Source organism: Gigantopelta aegis, chromosome 1 (assembly GCF_016097555.1).
Source record: "Gigantopelta aegis isolate Gae_Host chromosome 1, Gae_host_genome, whole genome shotgun sequence".
Classification (NCBI taxonomy): Eukaryota; Metazoa; Mollusca; class Gastropoda; order Neomphalida; family Peltospiridae; genus Gigantopelta; species Gigantopelta aegis.
In genome coordinates this window covers 36,416,646-36,443,793 of record NC_054699.1, presented here as the reverse complement: position 1 = coordinate 36,443,793, position 27,148 = coordinate 36,416,646, and the positions used below count along the sequence as shown (strand labels likewise).

The 27,148-nt window shown below is 39.4% G+C and overlaps 1 protein-coding gene and 1 long non-coding RNA gene across 2 annotated transcripts; one reads left to right on the top strand and one right to left on the bottom strand.

Annotated features, from left to right (window-relative positions):
* Positions 1-8,205: 8,205 nt before the first annotated feature.
* Positions 8,206-12,882, top strand: LOC121378314 (autotransporter adhesin BpaC-like). The gene is made up of 2 exons (XM_041506464.1): positions 8,206-8,240; positions 11,841-12,882. The coding sequence occupies exons 1-2, from the start codon at positions 8,206-8,208 to the stop codon at positions 12,880-12,882; spliced, it is 1,077 nt and encodes a 358-aa protein (XP_041362398.1).
* A 6,454-nt stretch (positions 12,883-19,336) lies between these two features.
* LOC121374384 lies at positions 19,337-25,437 on the bottom strand. Its single transcript, XR_005958231.1, has 2 exons — positions 25,292-25,437; positions 19,337-19,972 (listed from the first exon to the last, which is right to left on the bottom strand). It is a non-coding gene; the product is annotated as an uncharacterized LOC121374384 (long non-coding RNA).
* Positions 25,438-27,148: the final 1,711 nt, after the last annotated feature.

Here is a 27,148-nt window from a genome sequence, read left to right as displayed (position 1 = left end):
CGTTTTCACTTTTGATGACGTCTTTCTGGATACCAGCCAATAATATCCGTTCACATACACACCGTTGCACTCTCTCAACTCTTGACAGGAATTGATGGCTAATAAACAGAAAAATATTCATTAATATAAATTTAAAGTTTGTTTTGCTTAACGACAGCATTAGAGCACATTGATTTTATTAATCATCGCCTATTTGATGTCAGATATTTTATATTACCGACCGACCTACCCACTACATTGTTTTCCATTAGCAACAAGGGATCGTTTATATCCACCATCCCATATAGTCCCCACCTCTCAAGTGGTACCGCTAACCTGGTCTGGCTCATGGACCAACAGACAGGATAACACATACCACGGCTTTTAATATACCAGTGATGGGGCACTGGTTGGACGGACAGAAAATGGGTCCACAGAGGAGATGCGCTTTCAAGTTTGACAACTGGGACGAAACATACTTCGGATTAATCACTGAGGTCAGTCCCTATTTTGGGAGGTTACAATTTTTACGGTCCCAGCAAGAAATTCGCGGGTTCTGTGTAGGATCCGAACGACACCTATCGCCCATGCAAACATGTCAGGTTAAAGAGAATCGAATGATGTGATTGGCCGAAATACTGTGCGGGTCATTGGGATTACCAGCAAGATGCGCAGACGTTTATACATGTACCATTTAAAAAAAAAAATCGAAATGAACCGCGGTTCGCAAATTGGGAAACGGTGCACTAGAATTTGAGCCTAAAACCGCGGTTTTCGGTAACATCGAATAATCGTCCCATCCCTAGCTACGGCCCTGGTCTGACTAGTCGAATCAACACGAAATTACCTCTACATGAAAACTCTGTCCACTTGCCATCAGGTTGACATTGGCGCGTTCCAGAGCGAGGCACAAAGCCCACGTAGCATGTGTAGTATGACGTAACCATTGCTCCATTGGTTCCTGTGTTTGTCAGGTTTGCATTGAGTACACTTGGCGACTCTAAACATTCTGCAATAGAGACTTCTCATTATTACTTTTAAATATGTGTTATAAAAGGCATACTGTCACAGATTTAAGGACCTTATTTCTCTAAAAATTAATAATAAATCAAAATTAAATTAATTTTTACAGACCAAACCTAGCTGTTCCATCACTTTAACTACACCATGATGGAGTGAAATCCATGTCAACCCTCTCAACAATGTTAATTTTTAAATTATGGACCATTGCCATAATTAAATTATTTTTACAAAATATCATTAATAAGTGGAGTATGGTGGTTACGTAGATGGTTGAATAAAGTACATTTAGGGGAAAATCAAATATATATATATATATATATATATATATATATATTAAGTAATACTTTGTTAGGCCATGCAATAGGTTAGTGGTCTGTGACAATATGCCTTTAATATGGATAAACATTGCATAAAACGTTGGAGTATCTTGATTAGTTAATGTTTATTAAACAAGTTTGTCAGAGGAACATCATCCATTAACCAATAGTGTTTTCTTGCTATGTTGTTGTTGATTTATTTATTCATTATATTATTATTGTCTTTAATGCTATTTGTTTCTGAAAATTCACTTCTTACCAAATCGGCTGCATTTGTAAGAACTTCGTGTTGGGATGCATTTTTCGTGGTCTTCACAGGAGTGACCAGCACAACGTCCAGCTAATGTCTACAAAAGAGAATTAAACGACAATTCTCGATAGTGCAGTCGTAAGGTAACACCCCTGCGTGTGCTGTAACCTCACCGTGGTGCAGGGGTGTAACATTCTCTTTGAGAATGGCCAATACAGCACAAAATTGAAAATTTGAGTAAAAGTCAGTATCTATCTGTGATATTTGTGTTTTTGCATAGTTCTTTGCACTGTTTTTATTTAAATCTTGAATTCTTATATTGATGTTGATCATCACATTATTTGTTTGCATTACCATAGTTTGACACCCAATAGCCGTTGTATTGTTCAATTCATTCAATTCGTAAGGTAACACGTTTTAGTTTGGGAGATTCCCAAGTATCGGTTTCAAACAATCTTGGGATTGGCAGGCGGTATGAATACTGTTTCGTCGTGGGGAGAGCAGGTCCTTAGGCGTAATAATGACCGAGACGTCGTCCCGTAGAGTGGCACTCCTCTTACAGGCGAAACAAGGGCCAGTGTATTGCCGCGGTGAGTGGCACTCCTCTTACAGGCGAAACAAGGGCCAGTGTATTGCCGCAGTGAGTGGCAGTCCTCTTACGGGCGAAACAAGGGCGTGGCAGTCTTCTTACAGGCGAAACAAGGGCCAGTGTATTGCCGCAGTGAGTGGCACTCCTCTTACAGGCGAAACAAGGGTCAGTGTATTGACGAGCCCCTAGTGCTGGAGCAAATCATTACGTTCGCTTGATGCGTGGTATGTCTAACATCCATCCCCGCCGGTTGGCTCATTGGGCTATTTCTCGTTCCAGCTAGTACTCCACAACTTGTATATCAAAGACCGTGGTATGTGCTACCCTGTCTGTGGGATGGTAATATACATGATCACTTGCTACTAATGAATATTTTTTGCGGATTTCATCTCTAAGGCCATATGTCAAAATTACCAAATGTTTGACTGTGACGGAACATGCTCTTAAATTTGTTTTCGCCTGTGGCAATATTAATTGTTTTAGAGTGCCGTGTGCAGTTCCAATATGCACTTAAGCCCAGGTGGGCACTTTGTTACGTAATACCTCTGCGCGACGGTGGTCGTGCTCTTTCCAATACACACCCAGACCAGCTGCGGAGGCCATGTGGTCAGTAGTTCCGTAATACCTCCGCGAGTGCGTCAGCAAGTCTGGCCATCTAAGAAAAATATGCCGGCTTGGCCGATGAGGAAATATCACTTGATAGCGGGAGGACCGCGTTGTACCCCCAGGCGATATTCGGATTTGTAATAAATAGCTAGGATTTAGATTTATCGGGGAGAAACATATTGGAAGGCTTCCAGGGAACGCGTCCGTTTGGACTTGGTAAATATTATTTCTGCTCTGTTGTATAACCTTGATGTGATTGATGTGACTTTAAATATTTTAATACTGTATTATACCAATATTATTTAGACGGTGCTGCCGGTAATCTGACGCAGTAAACTGTAGGCTCACTGTTCTAATATATATAAAGCTTAACCAGTCATCCTAGAGGACCTAGGTAAACTGTAGGTTATTGTCTTTATTGTGATAGGTACCAGTATTAATTCTGTATTACAAGGTTACTGAATGAGTAGGTAAGGGTTAATTAAAAATTAACCAGTTAGGAATAGAGTTGTAATTCCTTTATTAATTAAGTTACCCTGGAAGCGTTTCTCAATTATCACACGTGTGGGTGTTGTGTCACGGTGAAGTGATTAGAATATTGTGTAAACTAGACACCTAGAGATTAACTAATTAAGTGATCAGTTCTGGGTTGTTATTATATTGTTGTTGTTAATTAACTACTGCGGCAGTACATTTGTCAGCGTAGTATTAATACAGATTCCAAAGTGTATTGTGTTTTTGTTGTGTTTTCTAGTGAACTAAACGTGCTATATTATATACTTTATATAAGATCTTATCTTTGATCATACCTGGACGAGCCACTCGGGTTTTTTGAACTGCCCCGATACAGAGAGATCTAATAGATATACAGTTAGGAGAGATATTTGGATAATCGTGTTTCATTCAGTTACGGGTATTATAGGATCCCCGTGACATTGACATCCAATAGCCGATGATTAATAAAAAAACCCCACACTTTAACTTTTGATGTGCAACCGAGTTGACGAGCCACCGAGCTATATAGTGTTTAAATCAGATAATCACAGCTGATTTGACGAGCCATCGCCCCTCATCGAGCGCTCTGCCACCGAGCTATAGTCTTTAAATCAGGTAATCACAGCCGATTTGACGAGCCATCGCCCCTCATCGAGCGCTCTGCCACCGAGCTATAGTCTTTAAATCAGGTAATCACAGCCGATTTGACGAGCCATCGCCCCTCATCGAGCGCTCTGCCACCGAGCTATAGTCTTTAAATCAGGTAATCACAGCCGATTTGACGAGCCATCGCCCCTCATCGAGCGCTCTGCCACCGAGCTATAGTCTTTAAATCAGGTAATCACAGCCGATTTGACGAGCCATCGCCCCTCATCGAGCGCTCTGCCACCGAGCTATAGTCTTTAAATCAGGTAATCACAGCCGATTTGACGAGCCATCGCCCCTCATCGAGCGCTCTGCCACCGAGCTATAGTCTTTAAATCAGGTAATCACAGCCGATTTGACGAGCCATCGCCCCTCATCGAGCGCTCTGCCACCGAGCTATAGTCTTTAAATCAGGTAATCACAGCCGATTTGACGAGCCATCGCCCCTCATCGAGCGCTCTGCCACCGAGCTATAGTCTTTAGATCAGGTAATCACAGCTGTTTGTGCAGCTTTCCTAACCATTCATTCATTCATTTCAACTCATTTTCGTGCTTATATCCAATTAAGGTTCAAGCACGCTGTCCTAGGCACACATCTCAGCTATCTGGGCGGTCTGCCCAGGACAGTGGGTTAGTTAGTAGTAGTAGTTAGTTATTAGTGGCTAGTGAGAGAGAAGACGTTTGTTTTATTTAACGACACCACTGGAGCACATTGATTAATTAATCGTCGGCTATTGGATGTCAAACATTTGATAATTCTGACTGGTTGTCATCAGAGGAAGCCCGCTACATTTTTTTCTAATGCAGCAAGGGATCTTTTACATGCACTTTCCCACAGACAGGAAAACACATACCGCGGCCTTTATCCAGTTGTGGTGCACTGGTTGGAACGAGAAAAAGCCCAATAAGCTGAATGGATCCACCGAGGTTGTTCGATCCTGCGACGTAAGTACCTCAATCGAGCACCCAACCGACCGAGCTAAATCCCGCCCTAGAGTGAGAGAGAAATCAGTGCAGTGGTCTTACACCTACCTACTGAATGAATTGGTTTTACATGCTTATATACCACGAAGGTTTCAAGCATTGCCCACCACGGGCTTAGCGTCTGACATCGCCAGTGACTACCCATTGAGTTCTGAAAAATTCGCTCGGTGTGTGTGTGGGGGGGGGGGGGGGGGGGGGTTACTGGTACCGGACTGCAAACCCAGTACCTACCAGCCTTATGCCGATGTCCTACCCACGACACTACCGAGGCTGATTGTCCCAGATGGTTGTCGAGACAAGGCGTACAGATTAAAGGGAATGGTATACTCATGCTGTGACAAAGGAGAGTCATCGGTCTGAAGACAATTAAACAAACAGCCAGGAGTGTTATTTCCTTCAAGGAAAGACAGTGATGTGGACAGAGAATATGTGCCTGCTTATGTCAATATGTCTATGAAAAAAAGAAAGAAATGTTTTATTTAACGACGCACTCAACACATTTTATTTACGGTTATATGGCGTCAAACATATGGTTAAGGACCACACATATAATGAGAGAGGAAACCCGCTGTCGCCACTTCATGGGCTAATCTTTTCGATTAGCAGCAATGGATATTTTATATGAACCATCCCACAGGCAGGGTAGTACATACCACGGCCTTTTATATACCAGTCGTGGTGCACCGGCTGGATCGAGAAATAGCCCAATGGGCCCACCGACGGCGATCGATCCCAGACCGACCGCACAGCGAGCGAGCGCTGTACCACTGGGCTACGTCCCGCCCTATATATGTCTATGATGTGGAATGTCTACAATGAAACTGTGTTTAATCAATGTTGCACTGTTATCAGGTTTATTTCGTAGTTTTAAATTACTTCGCCTAAGTTTCAACTTTTTTTTACGGGGAAACATCGTGAATCAAGTGCCGTGATATGTATTGTATCTTGAGGTAGGTATATCGTGATACGTATCATCAGTTAGATATCGTGTAAGTATCGTATCGTCAGTTAGGTATCGTGTACGTATCGTATCGTCAGTTAGGTATCGTGTACGTATCGTATCGTCAGTTAGGTATCGTGATACGTATCGTATCGTGAGGTAGGTATCGTGATACGTATCGTATCATCAGTTAGATATCGTGATACGTATCGTATCATCAGTTAGATATCGTGATACGTATCGTATCGTGAGTTAGGTATCATAATACGTATCGTATCGTGAGTTAGGTATCGTGATACGTATCGTATCGTGAGGTACCTTTAAACAGTTAAACAGATATATAGCTTCGTCCATTCATTCATTCATTCATTTATTCATTCATTCATTCATTCATTCATTCATCCACTCATTCATCCACTCATTCATTCATTCATTTTTCTCTCATTCATTCATTCATTCATTCGTCCACTCATTCATTCATTCATTCATTCATCCGCTCATTCATTCATTCATTCATTTTTCTTTCATTCATTCATTCATTCATTCCTCCATTTATTTAATAACTAATAACAAAAATATCAAGAAATATAAAACTACAAACCGCTGGCCAGGAGGATATTGCACTAAACAGTATTCCAGGTTCAACAGAGGGTTTTCCCGAACTGTCTGAATAGAGTTTGCATGTCTCCGTTGCTTTGTTGAATTCAAACGATCTACACTTCGACCTTACTAAACATTCGCTCACGCAGCCCAGTAAGGAAACTCGCTTTACTGTTTCGAATCCCGTTAGCGCTCGAGTTACTTCTTCAAATCCAGCCAACACTGTGCTTAATTTCATGGCACTTTCATCAATGCAGCTTCCTGTTGAATAACAATTTACAAACGACGGTGATATCAACATGACAACACTGATTTGTATAAACATCATAACCAGCAGACTGTAGATTCGAGACTTTACTTTAATGTATTAAATATAGTCAGTAAACTAGGAAAAGGTGTGCGTTTAGAAGATTATAAATCAATTACTTCCCTTTGTGAAAGTCAAACGGGGTACAGACCAAAGAAGAATGCAAAATCGTCAATTTTATGAAAATGGTGTTTTTGTCTCATTAATACGAAACACTGCATCCCTTATCGTGTTTTATTTGGACAGTTGTAAAACAAGCGAGCAACCGGTCATCTAGAGAATGCTGGACAATGACAGATCATACTTTGCCAGAATGACTTTCTCACCGGTTATTACTCCCCTTGGACCAGGCGACTGCTGGAGCACGTCACATTGATCTGTACATGTGCCTGTTAAATATCAATAAAACATTGTTCGCACCATTGAAGCAATAATAATCGAGTGGCGTAGGAACGTGCCAAAATGCTGGGGGATGAGCACATACGCCAGTGTAATCTTTTACCAAACCCTCCTTTCGGGCCGGATCTTACAGTTACATACCCACGATTGTTATTTGTCGTTTTTGCATGTTTAGATGGCACTGTAACGCCGCATATAGCACAACTGTGAAATATATATATATATATATATATATATATATATATATATATATATATCTGTTTAAATTCTAATCGTATTTCATTTAATGTTAGTGATGATATTGAAAGAAAGCAAACAGATGACTGAATGTCCGAAACAGGACATATGACTAAAAGAAATATAATGGTTAGACATTGGAGACGTTTTTGTAATTATTGACTACTGTTGTTGTTGTTGCTGCTGCTGCTCCCTCTCCTCTTCAAGCTACTACTACTTCTGCTGTTACTGGTGACGCTGCCATTATTACGTCTACTACTGCTGCTGCCCCGCCGCCGCTACTACTGCTGCTGCTGCTGCTGCAGTAGTAGTAGTAGTAATAGTAGTAGTAGTAGTAGTAGTAGTAATAGAGTAGTAGTAGTAGTAGTAGTAGTAGTAGTAGTAGTAGTAGTAGTAGTAGTAACAGCAGTGCTCAGCTGCAGCAGTTGTAGTAGCGATGGAATGACCAGGTGCAACAGAAGTACTAATAGCAGCAGCAGTAACAAACACGTGATCAGTAACAGCAGCAGTTAAAGTAGCAGTAGTGGTAACAACAACACTGGTAATAATAATACTGAATCTGGTGCGATTTCTTCTGTCTTAATTAACACTTGTTTAATGATCTTTCGTTACACAAACTGGTTGGAAACAGGACATATTGGCGTCTGGAATGACTTTTTGTTTCCACTAACCCTACCTACCATATTTTATACCCATACCATACACGTTTTTAGGAAATGAATGACCAAACGTGTTTCCATGCATACATATTTTATAATCATTGCAGATATTATAATTCATTTAGAAGTTGCCATTTGTTCATTATGATCCTTGGATCATACCAAAATAGCTAAAATGAAGTGGATCCATGCAGAACTCTGGTTGCCATGGTAACCAAAAAGGAACCTCTTTAAAAATCTTCTCTAAAACCTGTGGTCAGAATTTGAAATAATTTGGCCAAAATTATCATCAGGTGACTATCTACCAAAATAGCTAAAATAAAATCGGTACCTCAAAAAAAGAGCCCCCCGGAAGGGGGGAGGGGCAGTTTTTCTTATATATTATATATAAGAAACTTGAAAAATCTTCTCCTTTGAAACTAATTGTTAAAATTCAAAATAATTTGGCACAAATAATCATCTAAAGGCCCTCTGCCAAAATAGCTGAAATAATTAAAATCCATGCAGAACTCTGGTTGTCATGGCAACCGATTTGAAAAAAAAGATCAACCGCTGGTCAGATTTCAAAATAATTTCACAGAAATAATTCTTGGGTGACACAATTCGTCAAAAAACAGTGGGCGGGGCCTGGTTTTCCCTATATGCCTTTAGTAAATATTTTTGTTAATAATTGACCTGCTTTAGCAGCGTTACTCAGGTGAACGATATAAGACACTCGTGGTCCTCTTGTTTATGCCTTAATGCATGGTACAGCATACTTTTGATGTTTTGTCGACTTCAAGTTGTTTGATCTGTTTCGAAAAATACGAGTAGTCCTTTTGATGTACATTTTGGCGGAAAATTCTCAAACTTGATATGAAGATTGGCCATGACCAGTAGATGAACCCTATCAATTTTGATATCGCTAGGCCGAAGGTCAAGGTCACAGTGACCCTGAGATGTTATGCGCTTTCTGACCAATAACTGACATGTAAGAACGGTTGGATCAAGAATCTTCATTTACTCTTTAAGCGGTATGGCCATGCCTTTTCGCCGCATACAGCTATATCTTGGTGTGTGCTATATGCGTACGCATAACGCTCTCAGTTGTGCTATATGCGGCGCGCGCTATATGCGGCGTTACATGGCACCACTTTAAAATGTAAGGGGTGTACAACTGGAATCCTTGAACATTTTTAAATATTTAAGATGGCTGCCAGAAAATAGACAATGACATTAACAATATATCACCTAAGACAGAACTTTTGATGCGTATGAATTAAGGGATTAAGAAACTAATTTAGCCAATCCAAACCCTACGTACTAATTTAATCTAAGACCAGTTGTGGCTATAGTGCAAGGTTTAGCGCTCTATCCAAGTATTATTATTGATTCGCACGACTATAAAATAAAGTACGGTGGGCGCGTAACTGGGCATACTTCACTATGCGCATGTCTAAAATATAAACATTCGAGTTGTTATTGTTGTTGATTTCTCCGATAACTTTACTTTAGTATTAAATTGCTCCATCACCTGTATTCTTTGACTGAGCAAACAATATAATATTCAATATTTGTCGCGTTTTGGGGATTGTTTGTTTTGGGGGTTATAGGTGGATTGATTTTGTTTTTTTTCTATTTATTAATTAATTAATTTGTTGTTGTTTTTTTTTTTTTTTTTTGGGGGGGGGTGGGGGTGGGGGTCTTTGTATCTTTTTTCTTTTGTCTCGAAATCGTTCCAAACATCACAGTTTGGGGTTACAATTTTTACAATTCAAAATCCCTTTCATTTCAAACTTATCCAACTTACCCGTTGTGTCCTGGAACTGGTCACTATCCGTAACTATATATATGTTGGATTAAAACACCTGTGTTTCACCGATTCTAGCTCTTCTTCTACCACCTTACTGCATCCATTCAACTGATTGGGATTCTCTCGTTCCAACCAGTGCATCACAACTGGTGGCATATTGAAAAATGGTGCCTATTTGAATAAATATTCTTCTTCTCCGTTTTCTTTTTTTATTAAGGTTGATTTAATCAACTGGTTTTTAATGCATCTATAATATATATATATATATATATATATATATATATATATATATATATATATATATATATATATATATATATATATATATATTATATATATATAATATAGAAGTCGTGTAAATGGGAGATCTGCTGTGAAATAGCCCATGTGTTCAATTACATGTTATACCTCCCTGAAACATCAGCTGTACATACTTTTTTAACTTTTTTTTCAATTACTGTTTGAATTTAGTTACGTGCTGTGTGTGTAGTGTATTGTTCTTTTTTTCTAATATTTTGTAATTTATGTTTTATAAACTGTACCTTTGCCAATAAAAAAGAACAATAAAGAATTAAAAAAACAAAAACCTGGTGGCATCATAACAGGTAGTGCTTTCCTGTGTGGGAAAGTGTATATAAAAGTCACTTGTAGAATAATGTAGCGGGTTTCCTCTGATGACTACGAGTCGGAATTATCGAATGTTTGACATCCAGTAGCCGCTGATTAATAAATCAATGTGCTCTAGTGGTGTCGTTAAACAAAAGAAACGCATGTGTTTCATAGATTCCATCTCTCATTCTTTAGTGTGTGTTATCTCTCGGCCTCCCGGTTACAAACAAGGTATCATAACAGAGCAAGACCCGGATAGCAGTCTGCCAAGCACACCGCATTTGTCAAGCCAATATAATTAATGTTACATAGCCGAACATACAAACATGACACATCATTCTTGTCCACACCATGACTTCATCACGTAAAGTGTGACACATCACCACTCTGTGTTCACAGACCCTCAACTCTGAAAGCCCTCTGCACACATGCGGCACTTTAAATGAGCTGGTGTTCCGTTATGATGCATTTCATTCATGTCATTCACGGTTATTTTCGTGCTTATATCTAATTAAGCAGTCTGAATGAAATTAGCACTACTGGTCTACCAGTAGATCTGATAGCATTGCGTGGACTTCCGTGTCCAGGTGACAATTCGTCTGTAAATAATAATTTAAATATCGACTAATCACACTTAACCTTTTATAATGTTATTTGGGAGCATACAAATTGTAAAGATATCGGGCGAGACTATGTATGCGGTCACCTACCGAGAACCATATCAATATGGGTTAGGCGACTGCTCAACTGCAATATATTATATAATATACATATATAACTATAGGTATTTAATGTATCATTTTAAAGAACTAAATCAATCTTCAATTTTACATTACAAATTATTTATTTTATAAAATAAAACATGTTTTAATGCATTGGCGAGATCGGTCTAGTGAGATACAAAGACGTTTATTTAATTTATTTTTAATTTATTTTTTGTTTGTTTGTTGTTGTTTTGTTTTTTTGTGAGCTTTTTTTGTGCTTTTTTTTTACGGACTATCAGTAACTACGTTGGTATATTTAGGACCAAAACTTATATTTTTCTTAGTTTAAGGATCTCGAACACTCGACTTATTATCTTGATCTCGACTTATTATCTTGATCTCGACTTATTATCTCAAGAGAGTGTGATCTAGCTGTCGGTAGAGTTCTCACCTCTGGTTCTTTGGTTACAGGAACGAATCTCCTCAGTGGACCATTTTATGAATGTTTTACTCGTCCTAACTAGTGCCCCATGACTGGTATAGCAAAGGCCCATCAAAGTGAATATAAAAGATCCCTTGCTGCTAGTGGAAAAATTATCTTTAGCGATTGATTTATTATTTCGAGAGCTCAACATATTAACTCTTATCATCAAGTATGTTTTTTTGTTTTGCAATTCTCTTTTTGGCTGTACAGTACTGATGCAGTGTGAGAACGCAAGATAATAAGTCGAGTGCTGAAGATAATAAGAGAAGTGCTGGAGATAATAAGTCGAGTGTTAAAGATAATAAGAAAAGTGCTGGAGATAATAAGTCGAGTGCTAAAGATAATAAGAGAAGTGCTGGAGATAATAAGAAAAGTGCTGGAGATAATAAGAAAAGTGCTGGAGATAATAAGTCGAGTGCTAAAGATAATAAGAGAAGTGCTGGAGATAATAAGTCGAGTGCTGAAGATAATAAGAGAAGTGCTGGAGATAATAAGTCGAGTGCTAAAGATAATAAGAGAAGTGCTGGAGATAATAAGTCGAGTGCTGAAGATAATAAGAAAAGTGCTGGAGATAATAAGTCGAGTGCTGAAGATAATAAGAGAAGTGCTGAAGATAATAAGAGAAGTGCTGGAGATAATAAGTCGAGTGCTAAAGATAATAAGAGAAGTGCTGGAGATAATAAGTCGAGTGCTGAAGATAATAAGAAAAGTGCTGGAGATAATAAGAGAAGTGCTGGAGATAATAAGTCGAGTGCTGAAGATAATAAGAAAAGTGCTGGAGATAATAAGTCGAGTGCTGAAGATAATAAGAAAAGTGCTGGAGATAATAAGTCGAGTGCTGAAGATAATAAGAGAAGTGCTGGAGATAATAAGTCGAGTGCTAAAGATAATAAGAGAAGTGCTGGAGATAATAAGTCGAGTGCTGAAGATAATAAGAGAAGTGCTGGAGATAATAAGAGAAGTGCTGGAGATAATAAGTCGAGTGCTGAAGATAATAAGAGAAGTGCTGGAGATAATAAGTCGAGTGCTAAAGATAATAAGAGAAGTGCTGGAGATAATAAGTCGAGTGCTGAAGATAATAAGAAAAGTGCTGGAGATAATAAGAGAAGTGCTGGAGATAATAAGTCGAGTGCTGGAGATAATAAGAAAAGTGCTGGAGATAATAAGAGAAGTGCTGGAGATAATAAGTCGAGTGATGGAGATAATAAGAGAAGTGCTGGAGATAATAAGTCGAGTGCTGAAGATAATAAGTCGAGAGACTGAAATAATGAGTCGAGATAATAATTCGAGCAATCTGCCAAAAAGGTCGAGCACTCGATATTTTAAGTCGAGACTCAGATAATAAGTCACGCAACAAGATAATAAATCGAAAACTCGAGATAATAAGTCGAGCACTCATGGTAGTACGTTGAGCACTGGAGATAATAAGTCAATCACTTGAGATAATAAATCGAACACTCGAGATATTAAGTCAAGAGTTTAATATAATAAGCTGAGCACACATGATAAATCAAATACTCAAGATAATAAGTCGATCGCTTGAGATAATAAGTCGAGCACTTAAGATAATAAGTCGAGTGACTGAGATAAGTAATGTGCTCTTAAGATAATATGCCGACATTTCAAGATAATAAGTTAAGCACTCGACAAAACAAGTGCAGATTTCGAGATATAAGTCGAAGTTCAATATCTTTAAAAGTAAGAGAAAAATGTGTGCGTCCTAAATATATCACCATATTATTATTATTTGTGTTATTGTTTTTTAGACTGTATGAAAAGAAAGTTTGAGTTTAAATTACTGGTGTTTAACATAATTAGTTATTTTGACACTGTATAACCGAACATTCATTCATTTCTGTAGCAATGGGATTAAATAATAATCGAAACAATTACGGCTGCTATTACGGCTGTGGTTCATATAGCCGCTCCAAATTGTATTAGATTGTCGCTCAAGCAATAGGCGAACACGTTGGCCTATTTCAACATTTAACAAACATGGGGGAGTGTAGTAATAAACTCTGCATTATATACTAGAATAAATACATATTATGGCTATAATATAACGGGGATGTTCCGTCTTGAAACAAACGTTCAACATTAAAATGTTATATTGAAATTAGTTTCTGGCATTTCGTATACCATCGGCATAATTCCAAATGTTTTCAAATTCTTTTTCAAATCACTGTCATGATTCTGCAAGTATGGTTTTGATTGGTCGAATGAAAGGTCAGCTGGACATGAGCTCCAAGGGATGCTGTTAGATCCACAGGTAATAGTTATTAACCAGTGGAGCTAATTTTAATCAGATTGCCAATTAAGGTTGTCCTGGGCATTCACCTCAGCTATCAGGACAGTCAGTCTAGGACAAAGGGTTAGCTGTTAGCGGTTACTGACAGAGTGGTCTTACACCTACCCAGTGGGGATGTAAACTCGCTCTAGGTGGAGGCCGGTACCGGGATTCGAACCAACTACCTACCAGCCTTATATCCGATGGCTTGACCACTACACCACTACACAAGTATCAACCCTGTTTTATACAATTATGGCAGTTTGATGTTCCTGCTATCATGGCATAACCGAAAGGTTAAATCAGTCACGATTCCAACAATATAAAACAGACCAAAATGACGTACTTTATTAGAACTCAATCCATCACTTTCCTTCTCTAATTTTAACTTGCAAGCAAACTGTTTAAAACTAAGAAGCAGTTCCTGAAAATGGGTTTTGAATCAGCCAATTTATTAGGCTTATTAGTGTGACTTTGTTTTCAACAGCAATGCAGAAAACTTGAAACAAACATACAGAAAAGTTTAAGATTTATATTAGGACTCCTGAAAACGAGAAATTCAGTGTATATCTGGAATATTGTTACAAATAACGTGGAAAGCCAAAGCTGCGAAAGCTGTGAGACTGATTATCAGAAAATATTTGGCGAGCTTTTTGCTGCCTGATACCTGTAAATATGTTCGAGCCTTTCAAGTACACAGTACATGTCAGCGGCGGATCTAAGCCGCCGCCCCCCACCCCCTCTACATTGTACGACAGGGTTTTTTTCTTTCATTTTATACGTTGGAGAATCCACGGTATCCCCTCGGGAACGTTTGTGGCCTTCGGTCAATTGTCACTGGGGCCCCCTAAATGGATTTTCTGGATCTGACCCTCCATATCACTGACTGGCTACAACAGGAATCTGACCCTCCATGTCACTGACTGGCTACAACAGGAATCTGACCCTCCATATCACTGACTGGCTACAACAGGAATCTGACCCTCCATGACTGGCTACAACAGGAATCTGACCCTCCATATCACTGACTGGCTACAACAGGAATCTGACCCTCCATATCACTGACTGGCTACAACAGGAATCTGACCCTCCATATCACTGACTGGCTACAACAGGAATCTGACCCTCCATGTCACTGACTGGCTACAACAGGAATCTGACCCTCCATGTCACTGACTGGCTACAACAGGAATCTGACCCTCCATATCACTGACTGGCTACAACAGGAATCTGACCCTCCATGACTGGCTACAACAGGAATCTGACCCTCCATATCACTGACTGGCTACAACAGGAATCTGACCCTCCATATCACTGACTGGCTACAACAGGAATCTGACCCTCCATGTCACTGACTGGCTACAACAGGAATCTGACCCTCCATGTCACTGACTGGCTACAACAGGAATCTGACCCTCCATGTCACTGACTGGCTACAACAGGAATCTGACCCTCCATATCACTGACTGGCTACAACAGGAATCTGACCCTCCATATCACTGACTGGCTACAACAGGAATCTGACCCTCCATGACTGGCTACAACATGAATGTGACCCTCCATGACTGGCTACAACAGGAATCTGACCCTCCATGTCACTGACTGGCTACAACAGGAATCTGACCCTCCATGACTGGCTACAACAGGAATCTGACCCTCCATGACTGGCTACAACAGGAATCTGACCCTCCATGTCACTGACTGGCTACAACATGAATGTGACCCTCCATGACTGGCTACAACAGGAATCTGACCCTCCATGTCACTGACTGGCTACAACAGGAATCTGACCCTCCATGACTGGCTACAACAGGAATCTGACCCTCCATGTCACTGACTGGCTACAACAGGAATCTGACCCTCCATGACTGGCTACAACAGGAATCTGACCCTCCATGTCACTGACTGGCTACAATAGGAATGTTACCCTCCATGACTAGCTACAACAGGAATCTGACCCTCCATGTCACTGACTGGCTACAACAGGAATCTGACCCTCCATGACTGGCTACAACAGGAATCTGACCCTCCATGTCACTGATTGGCTACAACAGGAATCTGACCCTCCATGTCACCGACTGGTTACAACAGGAATCTGTTCCGGGCACAGTTGACCACAGACCACAATTAGTTACCTATGTGTACGAGACAGGGGGCGGGGAGGGGAGGAAACTGACTGCCCCATAATGCTGTTGCAAATCCTAAAATTCGGGGACAAACGATACAGATATTCGGGAAAAAAGAGCTGGCCTGAAACCTTTTTACCATGTATTTCCATAATTCTACCCACAATATTAGTTGTAATCCGTGTAAAAATGCGTAGTTATTCATTTGCCAGCGTATATAGCTGTTTGGCAGTACTGCTGATATGAATTAGTTTTTTTAATGTTATCCAGATTCGAGCATTTTCGTTTAATTCTGGGGAAAAATTTTCATTTCTTTCTCCCAGAATATTGGTTTAAACAAACACACTCACTAAACCTGGCCGGAGTACAACCAAAAAACCCACTACTTTTTCATGGGTCAGAATTACCACAAAACTGTCTTTAATGTGAACATTTCATTTCATTTCAATTTATTTTCGTGCTTATATCCAATTAAGGTTCAAGCATGCTGTCCTGGACACACACCTCAGCTATCTGGGCTGTCTGTCCAGGACAGTGGGTTGTTAGTTGTTAGTGAGTGAGAAGGAGAGGGTTTTTGTGGCCTTACACCTACCCATTGAGCCCTTAAGAACTCGCTCTGGGTTGGAGCCGGTACCGAGCTGCAACCCTGTACCTATCAGCCTGTAGGTAGTACTAAACCAAATAACTTCCGGCTTGGTCAAATTTCGAGGTGCATCCAACTTTTGATAGTCCTGTGATTGGTTATAAATGTGAGTGTGTTGGTTGTAAAAAATAATAGAAAGAAAGAAATGTTTTATTTAACGACGCACTCAACACATTTTATTTACGGTTATATGGCGTCAGACATATGGTTAAGGACCACACAGATTTTGAGAGGAAACCCGCTGTCGCCACTATATGGGCTACTCTTCCGATTAGCAGCAAGGATCTTTTATTTGCGCTTCCCACAGGCAGGATAGCACAAACCATGGTCTTTGTTGAACCAGTTATGGATCACTGGTCGGTGCAAGTGGTTTACACCTACCCATTGAGCCTTGCGGAGCACTCACTCAGGGTTTGGAGTCGGTATCAGGATTAAAAATCCCATGCCTCGACTGGAATCCGAACCCAGTACCTACCAGCCTGTAGACCGATGGCCTACCACGACGCCACCGAGGCCGGTAATAACAAATAATAGTTTCATCTGGGTAAATAAAATGCTATTTTATTTCATCTAGTACCACTGTGTCAAGTAGCCTTGTGCTTGAAACATGTATGGGGTATCTGTAAAAAAAAAAAGTACTCGAATTTTGTGCGGAACTAGGGTAGTCATAGACGCTACCCATTATCTCAGAAACGAACATCTTGACCACCAATTGTTTCTGATTCACTTGAAGTGTGAGGGGTGGTAGTATTTATATCCGTGGCGTTTATGTCGATTGATACGCTGCAGGTAGGAGTTTTAGCCACATATGTTACTATTGTCGTCTATGGGATTTGAGTTGGTAGTATACACCCCGTAGTCCGATGGCTGCCACTGAGGCCGGTCCAATGTGAAGAAGCTACACGTGTTTGCAGTCTGCATGATCTCCCCTTTCAGCAGTCTGCATGCTCTCCCCTTTCAGCAGTCTGCATGATCTCCCCTTTCAGCAGTCTGCATGATCTCCCCTTTCAGCAGTCTGCATGATCTCCCCTTTCAGCAGTCTAATACTCGTAGTTGCCATTTTAAAGCTGCCTGACATGAAATAATGACAGTCAGTCTCAAACAGAAGACTACTTGCGCAGTTATGTTTCCCAGTCTGTGTGAGCTGTGGCCAGGTTGTGACTAATATCATCTGCTATGACCAGTCGTAAAGCACCGAGATGTTTCACGCCAGCCGCGGTTGTTTAGATATTAATGTTAAGGCACCCGAGGCGGGACGTATTTTTCGTTCCATCCAGTGCACCACGACTGGTATATCAAAGTTCGTGGTATGTGCTATTTTGTCTCTTGAATGGTGCATATAAAAGATCCCTTGCTACTAATATAAAAATGTAGCGGGTTTCCTCTCTAGGACTGTATCGAAACTAACAAATGTTTGACATTCAATAGCCAATGATTAATAAATCAATGTGCTCTAGTGGTGTCTTTAAATATAACAAACTCCTTTTTAAGGGACCCGACTTTAGGCTGTAAGAACTGCGGTCGTGTACTATCAGAGGCAATGGTGAGGTCATTAAAATACCGGGTCCAACCCAATCAATGGGGAGGTGTATGACTACGTACACCATGTTTTACCCACGTCACGGGTGCCATTATGCGTGTTTTTTCCGAGTGTGTGACCTCAAATGGGGAATGATTACCTGGCGGGTTTTGTGTACTCGTGGATCGGGTCATACTAAAGACGCCGCCACACCATACGAGTGCCTCGTACGCGAACAGCCACGAGAATAACCGATTGTCAAAACAAACATCATCATTTCATCGGTTTGTCTCGTGACTGTTCTCATACGAGGAAATCGTATCGTATGGCGTCATCTTTAGATAACTGAAATGGCAGCAACTGTGGTGTGTTATGGACTTTACTCTTCATCTCCTGTCATCAGGTGTACGTGTTTGCGATGTTCTCACAGCAACAACTTAGTACCTGTCTCTGTGGTACATACAAAAAGAAGAAAGTCTGTTTTGTTTAACGACACCACTAGAGCACATTGATTTATTAATAATCGGCTATTGGATGTCAAACATTTGGTCATTCTGACATACAGTCTTAGAGAGAACCCGCTACATTTTTCCATTAGTAGCAAGGGATCTTTTACGTGCACTATCCTACAGAGAGAATAACACATACCACGGTCTTTGACCAGTTGTGGTGTACTAGTTGGAATGAGGAAAAAATCCAATCAGCTGAAGTGATCTACCGAGGCGGTTCGATCTTGCAATTTAAGCACCTCAAGCGAGCACTCAGCCGACTGAGATAAATCCCGTTCCAAAACTTAAAGGAAGTATTTTTGATAAATGTATCGAATTAATTTATGTATGTATGTATGTATGTAGGTAGGTATGTAGGTAGGTAGGTATCGATGTATGTATTGGTGTGTGTGTGTGTGTGTGTGTGTGTGTGTGTGTGTGTGTGTGTGTGTGACAGAGAGCATGAATGTGTGAGCGTGTGTGTGTTGCGTAAGATGTGACCGCGCATGTGTGTGTTGCGTAAGATGTTATCGCGCATGTGTGTGTTGCGTATATGTGAGCTTGTGTGTATTTCAAGCTAATTTTGGGCAAATAGTTCAACAACAAAATACACCGATAAAACAATTTAAAAGAAGCATTATTTTTTTAAAACAATTAATGAAAAAAAGCTTTATTATAAATCAAGTTACAGCTGACAACATCGTGTGAGTAGAAAACGTTAGAAACGATTGTGTGCACAAATTAGTTGAATGTGTGCATAAATGTGCGTCTTTTTTGGCGTCTAAAAGTTAGGAGATATTGTGAACACGTCGTATTCTAATATTAGCATGTCTAATTAGTGAATTGTACATTTAAAGCGTGTGCCTTGTTCCTGGCTTCTTAAAAGTAACAAATGCTTGGTGGGTAGAAATCTTCTCAATTAGAGAATTGTTTATTTAAAACTTGTGCCTCGTTTCTAGTGTGTTAAACGCAATCAGTGCCCAATAGTTAAAAATGTTCGTTAAATCTGCTGTTGGTGGGTCTGGTGTTTTGTAGACTCAAGCTTAGTTCATACAATCATCGGAGCAGGTCTGCCGCGCGGTCCGACACTCCTCCTGGCACTGGCGGTTGGTTTTGAGGTCGCTCATGGAGGAGCCTGGGGTGCGCGAGCCGCAGCCGCTGTTCTCCTTGCACAGGTAGAATGTATCCCAGCACGCGGCGCGACACCGGACCGAGTTCTGGCTCGAATGCTGCACACACACCACCAGGAGCACGAGCGCCACTAGCACCGTCGTCCTCTTGTACATCATGCTGGAAAATAGAAACAGTGAAAATCACATATAAGAGAAACAGTGAAAACCATTTATAAGAAAAACAGTGAAAATCACATAGGCCTACAAGACAGCGAAAATAACATATAAGAGAAACAGTGAAAACTACATAAAAGAGAAACAGTGAAAATGACATACATGTATAAAGAAAACTGTGAAAAGTACATTCTGACAGAGACACAAAGAACTAGTGCAAATTATATATAAGAGAAACAGTGAAAATCACATGCTGAAAGAAAAACAGTGAAAACAACATGCTGAAAAAGAAACAGTGAAAATCACATGCTGAAAGAAAAACAGTGAAAACAACATGCTGAAAAAGAAACTGAATATTACAAGCTGAGCCTCGACAAATACCGAATAACATAGACTCGGTTGATATTTTCCATATTAAAAAAACACTCGTGGCGAATCCTCTACATATATATACACACATATATATATATACTCGTATTACGATAATACAGAAGCAATACAAGAACATCACTGTTTATTATAATGTGTTGTGTTCACCTTCCTCAAGTACATTTTGCATGTAGCACAATTCTGATGTCAGCCTAATTTGTGTTTGAATATTTTGACTTCACAACTGCCATATTTTATCATATTTACTTGTCTTGTCCTGGTCAACACTGAGACACAGCATCTTCGTGCCGCTCAGGCTGATACCTAGACATTTGACAATGTACTTTGTATAGACATATGCGGGATTTGCCTAATATTATTATGATATGGAAACAATATATGCCAGTCTTAACTGGTTTACATCAACGCATGCTATATAGGACCAGCTAAGGAATAAGCAATACAGTAATGTTCTATTTAATGATGCAGAAAGTTTACCAGTTGCAATTGATTGCAAACTTGGGAACACAAGGAATATTGTTTTAGGAAGAAACGTTATCGGACATCAAATGTTGGTTCCCAATATGAAAATGCATATTGTGCTTCGCTGAACAATCTTCAATATTATATTGCCAGTAAGAAAAGTATGCTTGCAAATGGTGATTCCGTGGTAAAGTTGCATTTTCACAAAATTTTCAATATAGTTCACTGACAAATGAAATGTATAATGATTCCATTTTCTGAAACAAACATACTGTTCAGTCCATTTTTAAAATGGCTTACTAGAATATTGGCAAACGTGAGTTTGGAAATGCTGCCAAGAGTGGTTTTGAAAAGACAAACGTTTTATTGATATGTGGTACCCAAGCTAATGAACCAGATTTAATGTTACCCAGAATTGCTGAACAACCTGATACGAAAGTGACGGCCCATTTCTTGTGCTTCAAAATGTCAGTGATCATGCTTTGACAATGGATAACCATGCAGAACATGAGGCAATAAATGAACCAGATGATTATGATGTATGTGAAGATGACAATGAGATGAAGCCGCCAGTGTACCAGATGATAACCAGTATGAAGACGGTAGTATGTATAACACTGTGAATTTGTCAACAATTCATTCATTCATTATTAATTAATTAATTAATTCATTATTAATTGGTTTGGTGTTGTAGTTGTGGTAACTTGTGAGTGCTAATAGCTATATAATGACAACAATGCTGACTCAATGATCAATGAATTGATCAATGGTATAGCTTATATATGTCATCTTGATTTATCATTTTAGATGAACAGTTACAATTTTAGGTTACATTTTGTTTTAGTAGTCTTCACAACATGTCAACTAAACTTATCAACCATTAAAATTTAATATTTAACATAAAAAGTGTCTTTCCAACACAAATTATTGGATTTTCATGCCAAAAAGTCCCCCATTTTCGTCAGCCATTTAACTGTTTGACAACTAATTATCTAACAGTATAACAAACTGTTTTGATGAACTTATTTAATCCATAAACATCAGTTTTGACACCAAGATTACCTTTCTAAGTCTTGTAGTTCTAAAGATATACAATTGTATTAATGGACAGGCTGCCATTTTTAAAAGTGGCCGCCATCTTATTTGCACCAAATTTAGAAACTGTCTTAGTATATGTATTATGTCCGAACATTAGGAATAATTGGATGATGTTTAATGCCCAGCACGAAGAGAAACCGGTTGTGAGGCGTTAGATATAGATGGTACTAAATGAGTGGATGTTTAATGCCACTCCAGCACGAAGGGAAACCAGGCGTCAGATATAGATGGTACTAAATGAGTGGATGTTTAATGCCACTCCAGCACGAAGGGAAACCAGGCGTCAGATATAGATGGTACTAAATGAGTGGATGTTTAATGCCACTCCAGCACGAAGGGAAACCGGTTGTGAGGCGTCAGATATAGATGGTACTAAATGAGGCGTCAGATATAGATGGTACTAAATGAGGCGTCAGATATAGATGGTACTAAATGAGTGGATGTTTAATGCCACTCAAGCATGAAGGGAAACCGGTTGTGAGGCGTCAGAGATGGTACTAAATGAGGCGTCAGATATAGATGGTACTAAATGAGGCGTCAGATATAGATGGTACTAAATGACTGGATGTTTGAATCCATTTATTATTACCCCACAGAAAATATGGGAAACTATTTTACCATATTTTCTGTGATAAATAGTCTGCATCGGTGTAACGTACAATACTATTGGATGATTTGACGCTTACAAACCAATTACCTTGTCGGTACTAAAACGCTTTCTTTCAAGAGTATTGATAGTTTACAACTTGCAGAAAGGTTATATCACAGAAGAAGAAGAAGTTTTGTTTTATTTAACGACACCACTAGAGCACATTGATTTTTTATCTTATCATCGGCTATTGGATGTCAAACATATGGTCATTCTGACACTGTGGGTTTTTTTTAGAGGAAACCCGCTGTCGCCACATAGGCTACTCTTTTATGACAGGTAGCAAGGGATCTTTTATTTGCACTTCCCACAGGCAGGATAGCACAAACCATGGCCTTTGTTGAACCAGTTATGGATCATTGGTCGGTGCAAGTGGTTTACACCTACCCATTGAGCCTTGCGGAGCACTCACTCAGAGTTTGGAGTCGGTATCTGGATTAAAAATCCCATGCCTCGACTGGGATTCGAACCCAGTACTTACCACGCCACCGAGGCCGGTCGTTATGTCACAGTGAATTGTGCGAACCCAAACATGTTGACCAATCGCGCTAATCCTCGTATCACTGACAATAGATCATCACATTGTGCACATGTTAGTACACTGTGATCTCTCTTACAGGTTAGTGGGAAAATTAAGTATACGAACAAATGAAAGTCCATACAGTTTGTCATGAAAACACATTATTGAGCTGTCGTGAATTTTCTCCAGACTATAAAACCATGATCAAATTGTACCTAAAACAACATAAACTATTAACACTACAGATTGAATATCAAGCAAAAACAACATCTGTATAGCATAGAAAAAGAAAATGTATAATTATAGCAAAGAGCAATGTTTACAGAACTTATTTCAAAATGTTTACACGATACTGGTTATTGTGTGCTACATTCGCTATTCTCGTGTACCCCCCCCCCCCCCACCACCACCACCACACACACACACGGATGTTTTCCCATCCTTGCACCACATAGGGGAAAAGGACTAGTATAACAATAATAGGAAAGTTTCACGTTGTGGCTCCGTCTCACAGGCATGAGCCATCGCCATAACGATAATGTCGATGGTGGTGGTGAGCATTTTTGTTATTTATTAGTCGTGTTTGTTTGATGTTGTTGGGTGGGTGGGGTGTTGTGTTGCTTTTTCTTTCTTATTTTTATAAGGGAAAGGTTTTTTTTCGTGTTCGGTTGTTGCTGTTTGGTTAACTAACCTCAGTTGTTTAAAATATTTGCATAACGGCAGGCATGTACATACATCGTATATTTCAAGTCACGTATTCTTTCTTTCATTCTTAATTTTCGTGCTTATATCCAATTAATGTTCAAGTACGCTGTCCTGGGCATACACACCTCAGCTATCTGTGCTGTCTATCCAGGTCAGTGGGTTAGTTGTTAGTGGTTAGTGGGAGAGAAGAGGATGTAGTGGTCTTACACCTACCCATTGAGTCGTGAAAACTCGCTCTGGGTGGGAGCCGGTACCGGGCTGCGAACCCTGCACCTACCAGCCTTATGTCGATGACTTAACCACGACACCATCGAGGCCGGCTAGTGACGTATTCCGAGTCGATCGCCCTTTATATAATTCCAATCTCTAAAAATCCCTTTATTATAAACCCTTGGATTGGTCAAATTCGTAACACGTGATGATAAAAACTGGCATTCATAGCACCATGAATCTCAGTTTAGCACTATTTTTGGCTATATAGCCGGAACTACTTTATGAATTATGTCAACAAAGGAATCCCCGAGGAATTTCCTTGAGATTCTATTTTTAGACATCAAACAGTAATCGTCTGCTGTCAAACTTCTAAAAATCTTCACATATAAATTATACCATACAAAATAGGTCGCTTCAGACATTTTTATTAAAGGTTAAAAGTTATTGAAATTACTTACGTTATATGTTTATAGTGAATTCAAAATCCCACAGCTAAAAATCTATTTTGCCGATCCAAAAAAAGTGTATAATTCCAATGGAATTTGGTATTTTACAAAAGCGATTTCAAAAACAAAATTCAGTCAGTTCATGCCAACCATTAGCAGTAACGCGCATTCAACGGCATTGTAGTATGACGTACACAACACATAGTTTCTAAGTTTGCGCGCCACTGCGATCCAATCTTTAAACGAGTCGGGTTTTGAAACTAGGCATATCATGTACAGTTCGTAGTTAAATATTCATACACCAACCGCTTCACATATAAATTATACCATACAAAATAGGTCGCTTCAGACATTTTTATTACAGGTTAAAAGTTATTAAAATTACTTACGTTATATGTTACTGGTGAATTCAAAATGTTTCTAGTTGGTATTGACATTTAATGCAAAAAATTAATATGAATTGTATTAATGATTGTAACATTGTCATTCTCTCATTCGGCTATTGACGGAAAAAGCAGAACCACCATAGGGATTCCGCTAATGTTGAGTATGAATTTCCTGTTAATAAAATAGTAAATAGTTGGAAAATAGAGTTCACTTTTTATTTTAAAGAGCTTTACATTAATGACATGGTTATGTGTTTGGAATTATAACGCGCTACGCCATTCATACAGTGTGTAAAGCGGTTTTGCGTTTCATACTAGCATGAAACTCAAAACATTTCACGTTCAATTCTTAAGAAACTGGCGTATGAAAGTTTCTATTATAATCTGTGTACTTGATCTGCTTCCGTGCCTGTTGGCAATAACGGTTTAATCGTAAAAGCCAGAAATGACTTACCTTGTCTCTGTCGATATATCTTTGACCAAACGAGAGTATCTATCTTTGCAGCTTAGCAAATGTTTCGAATTTCTAGTTTGCGGTCTATTTAAGCTATAATTTTGTCAATACTATGCCTTTGATGGACTAATAAACATAATTGTAATGTTCTGATGGTAATTTAATGGATTAAAAGTCATTATGTATCATTCGTCATGGGGAATTATTTGTTGCGATGATTATATTAACAATCTTCAAAATGTCACCAGGAAAAGTGTAAATTGCCCACCGTATGGCTACTATTATGTATGGCCTTATAAAACGTTTATGGGCAAATTATATATGAACTTTTAAAACGTTTTCCCAAAATGTCAGAATTATGAAATGTGTTTAGATTAATTAATTCCCAGTGCATGACAGCGATGTAATAGTGTTTTCCATTAATTTAACTGCTTGTTAACTGTGACACACTCTAGTCGAGTTCGAAGATGTCAATGCATTGGCAGACAATTATTTTAGTTAAAACAACTTAAGGCTGGTAGGTACTGGGTTCGCTTCCCGGCACCGGCTCCCATCCAGAGTGAGTGAATCAATTGGTAAGTGTATAGCATCTACACCGACTTATCTCTCACTAGCCAATAACAATGAATCCACTGTCCTGGACAGACAGTCCGGATAGCTAAGGTGTGTGTACAGAACAGCTTGCTTGAACCTAAATTGGATATAAACACGAAACTAACTATTAATGAAATGGCGTTAAAGCAGCCGTCACCAATACGTTTTAACTATTTCATCAACACAGCGTGGCGGGACGTAGCCCAGTGATAAAGCGCTCGCTTGATGCGAAGTCAGTTTTGGATCGATCCCCGTTTGTAGGCCCATTGGGTTGTTTCTCGTTTTAGCTAGTGCACCACGACTGGTATATCAAAGACCGTGTATGTGCTATCCTGTCTAAGGGATGGTGCTTATAAAATATCCTATCCAAATAATAGAAACATGTAGTGCGCTTCCTCTCTAAGACTATATGTCAAAATTACCACATGTCTGACATCCAACAGCCGATGATTAATAAATTAATGTGCTCTAGTGGTGTCGTTAAACAAACTTTAACTTTACAGCGTAGTATCAAATGTATTATTCTTGCCGTGGACGCTGTTACCCCATATCCTTTCGATGTAATAATCACCTGTCAGTAAAAAATATATTAGTTTGCCATTAAAGGTGCTATATCAAACTTGCATAATGGCAGCTTCGTAACGCCGCATATAGCGCGCGTGACCTCAAAATCGATAGGGTTCCGCTACCGGTCATGACCAACCTTCATATCAAGTGTGAGGATCCTAGGCCTAACTGCAATGATTGTAAAATATGTATACATGAAAACACGTTTGGTCATTTATTTTCTAAAAACGTGTAGTGTATGGGTAAAAAATAGGGTAGGTAGGGTTAGCGGAAACAAAAAGTCATTCCAGACGCCAATATGTCCTGTTTCCAACCAGTTTGTGTAACGAAAGATCATTAAACAAGTGTTTATCAAGACAGAAAAACATCGCACCAGATCCAGTACTACTGCTACCAGCGCTGCTGTTGCTACTACTGCTGCTGCTACCGTTGTTGTTACCACTACTGCTACTTTAACTGCTGCTGTTACTGATCACATGTTTGTTACTGCTGCAGTTGGTGCTGCTACTACTACTGCTGAGTACTGCTGTTACTACTACTACTACTACTACTACTACTACTACTACTACTATTACTATTACTGTTGCTACTGCTGCTGCTACTACTACTGCTGAGTACTGCTGTTACTACTACTACTACTGTTGAGTACTGTTGTTACTACTACTACTACTACTACTGTTGCTACTGCTGTTGCTA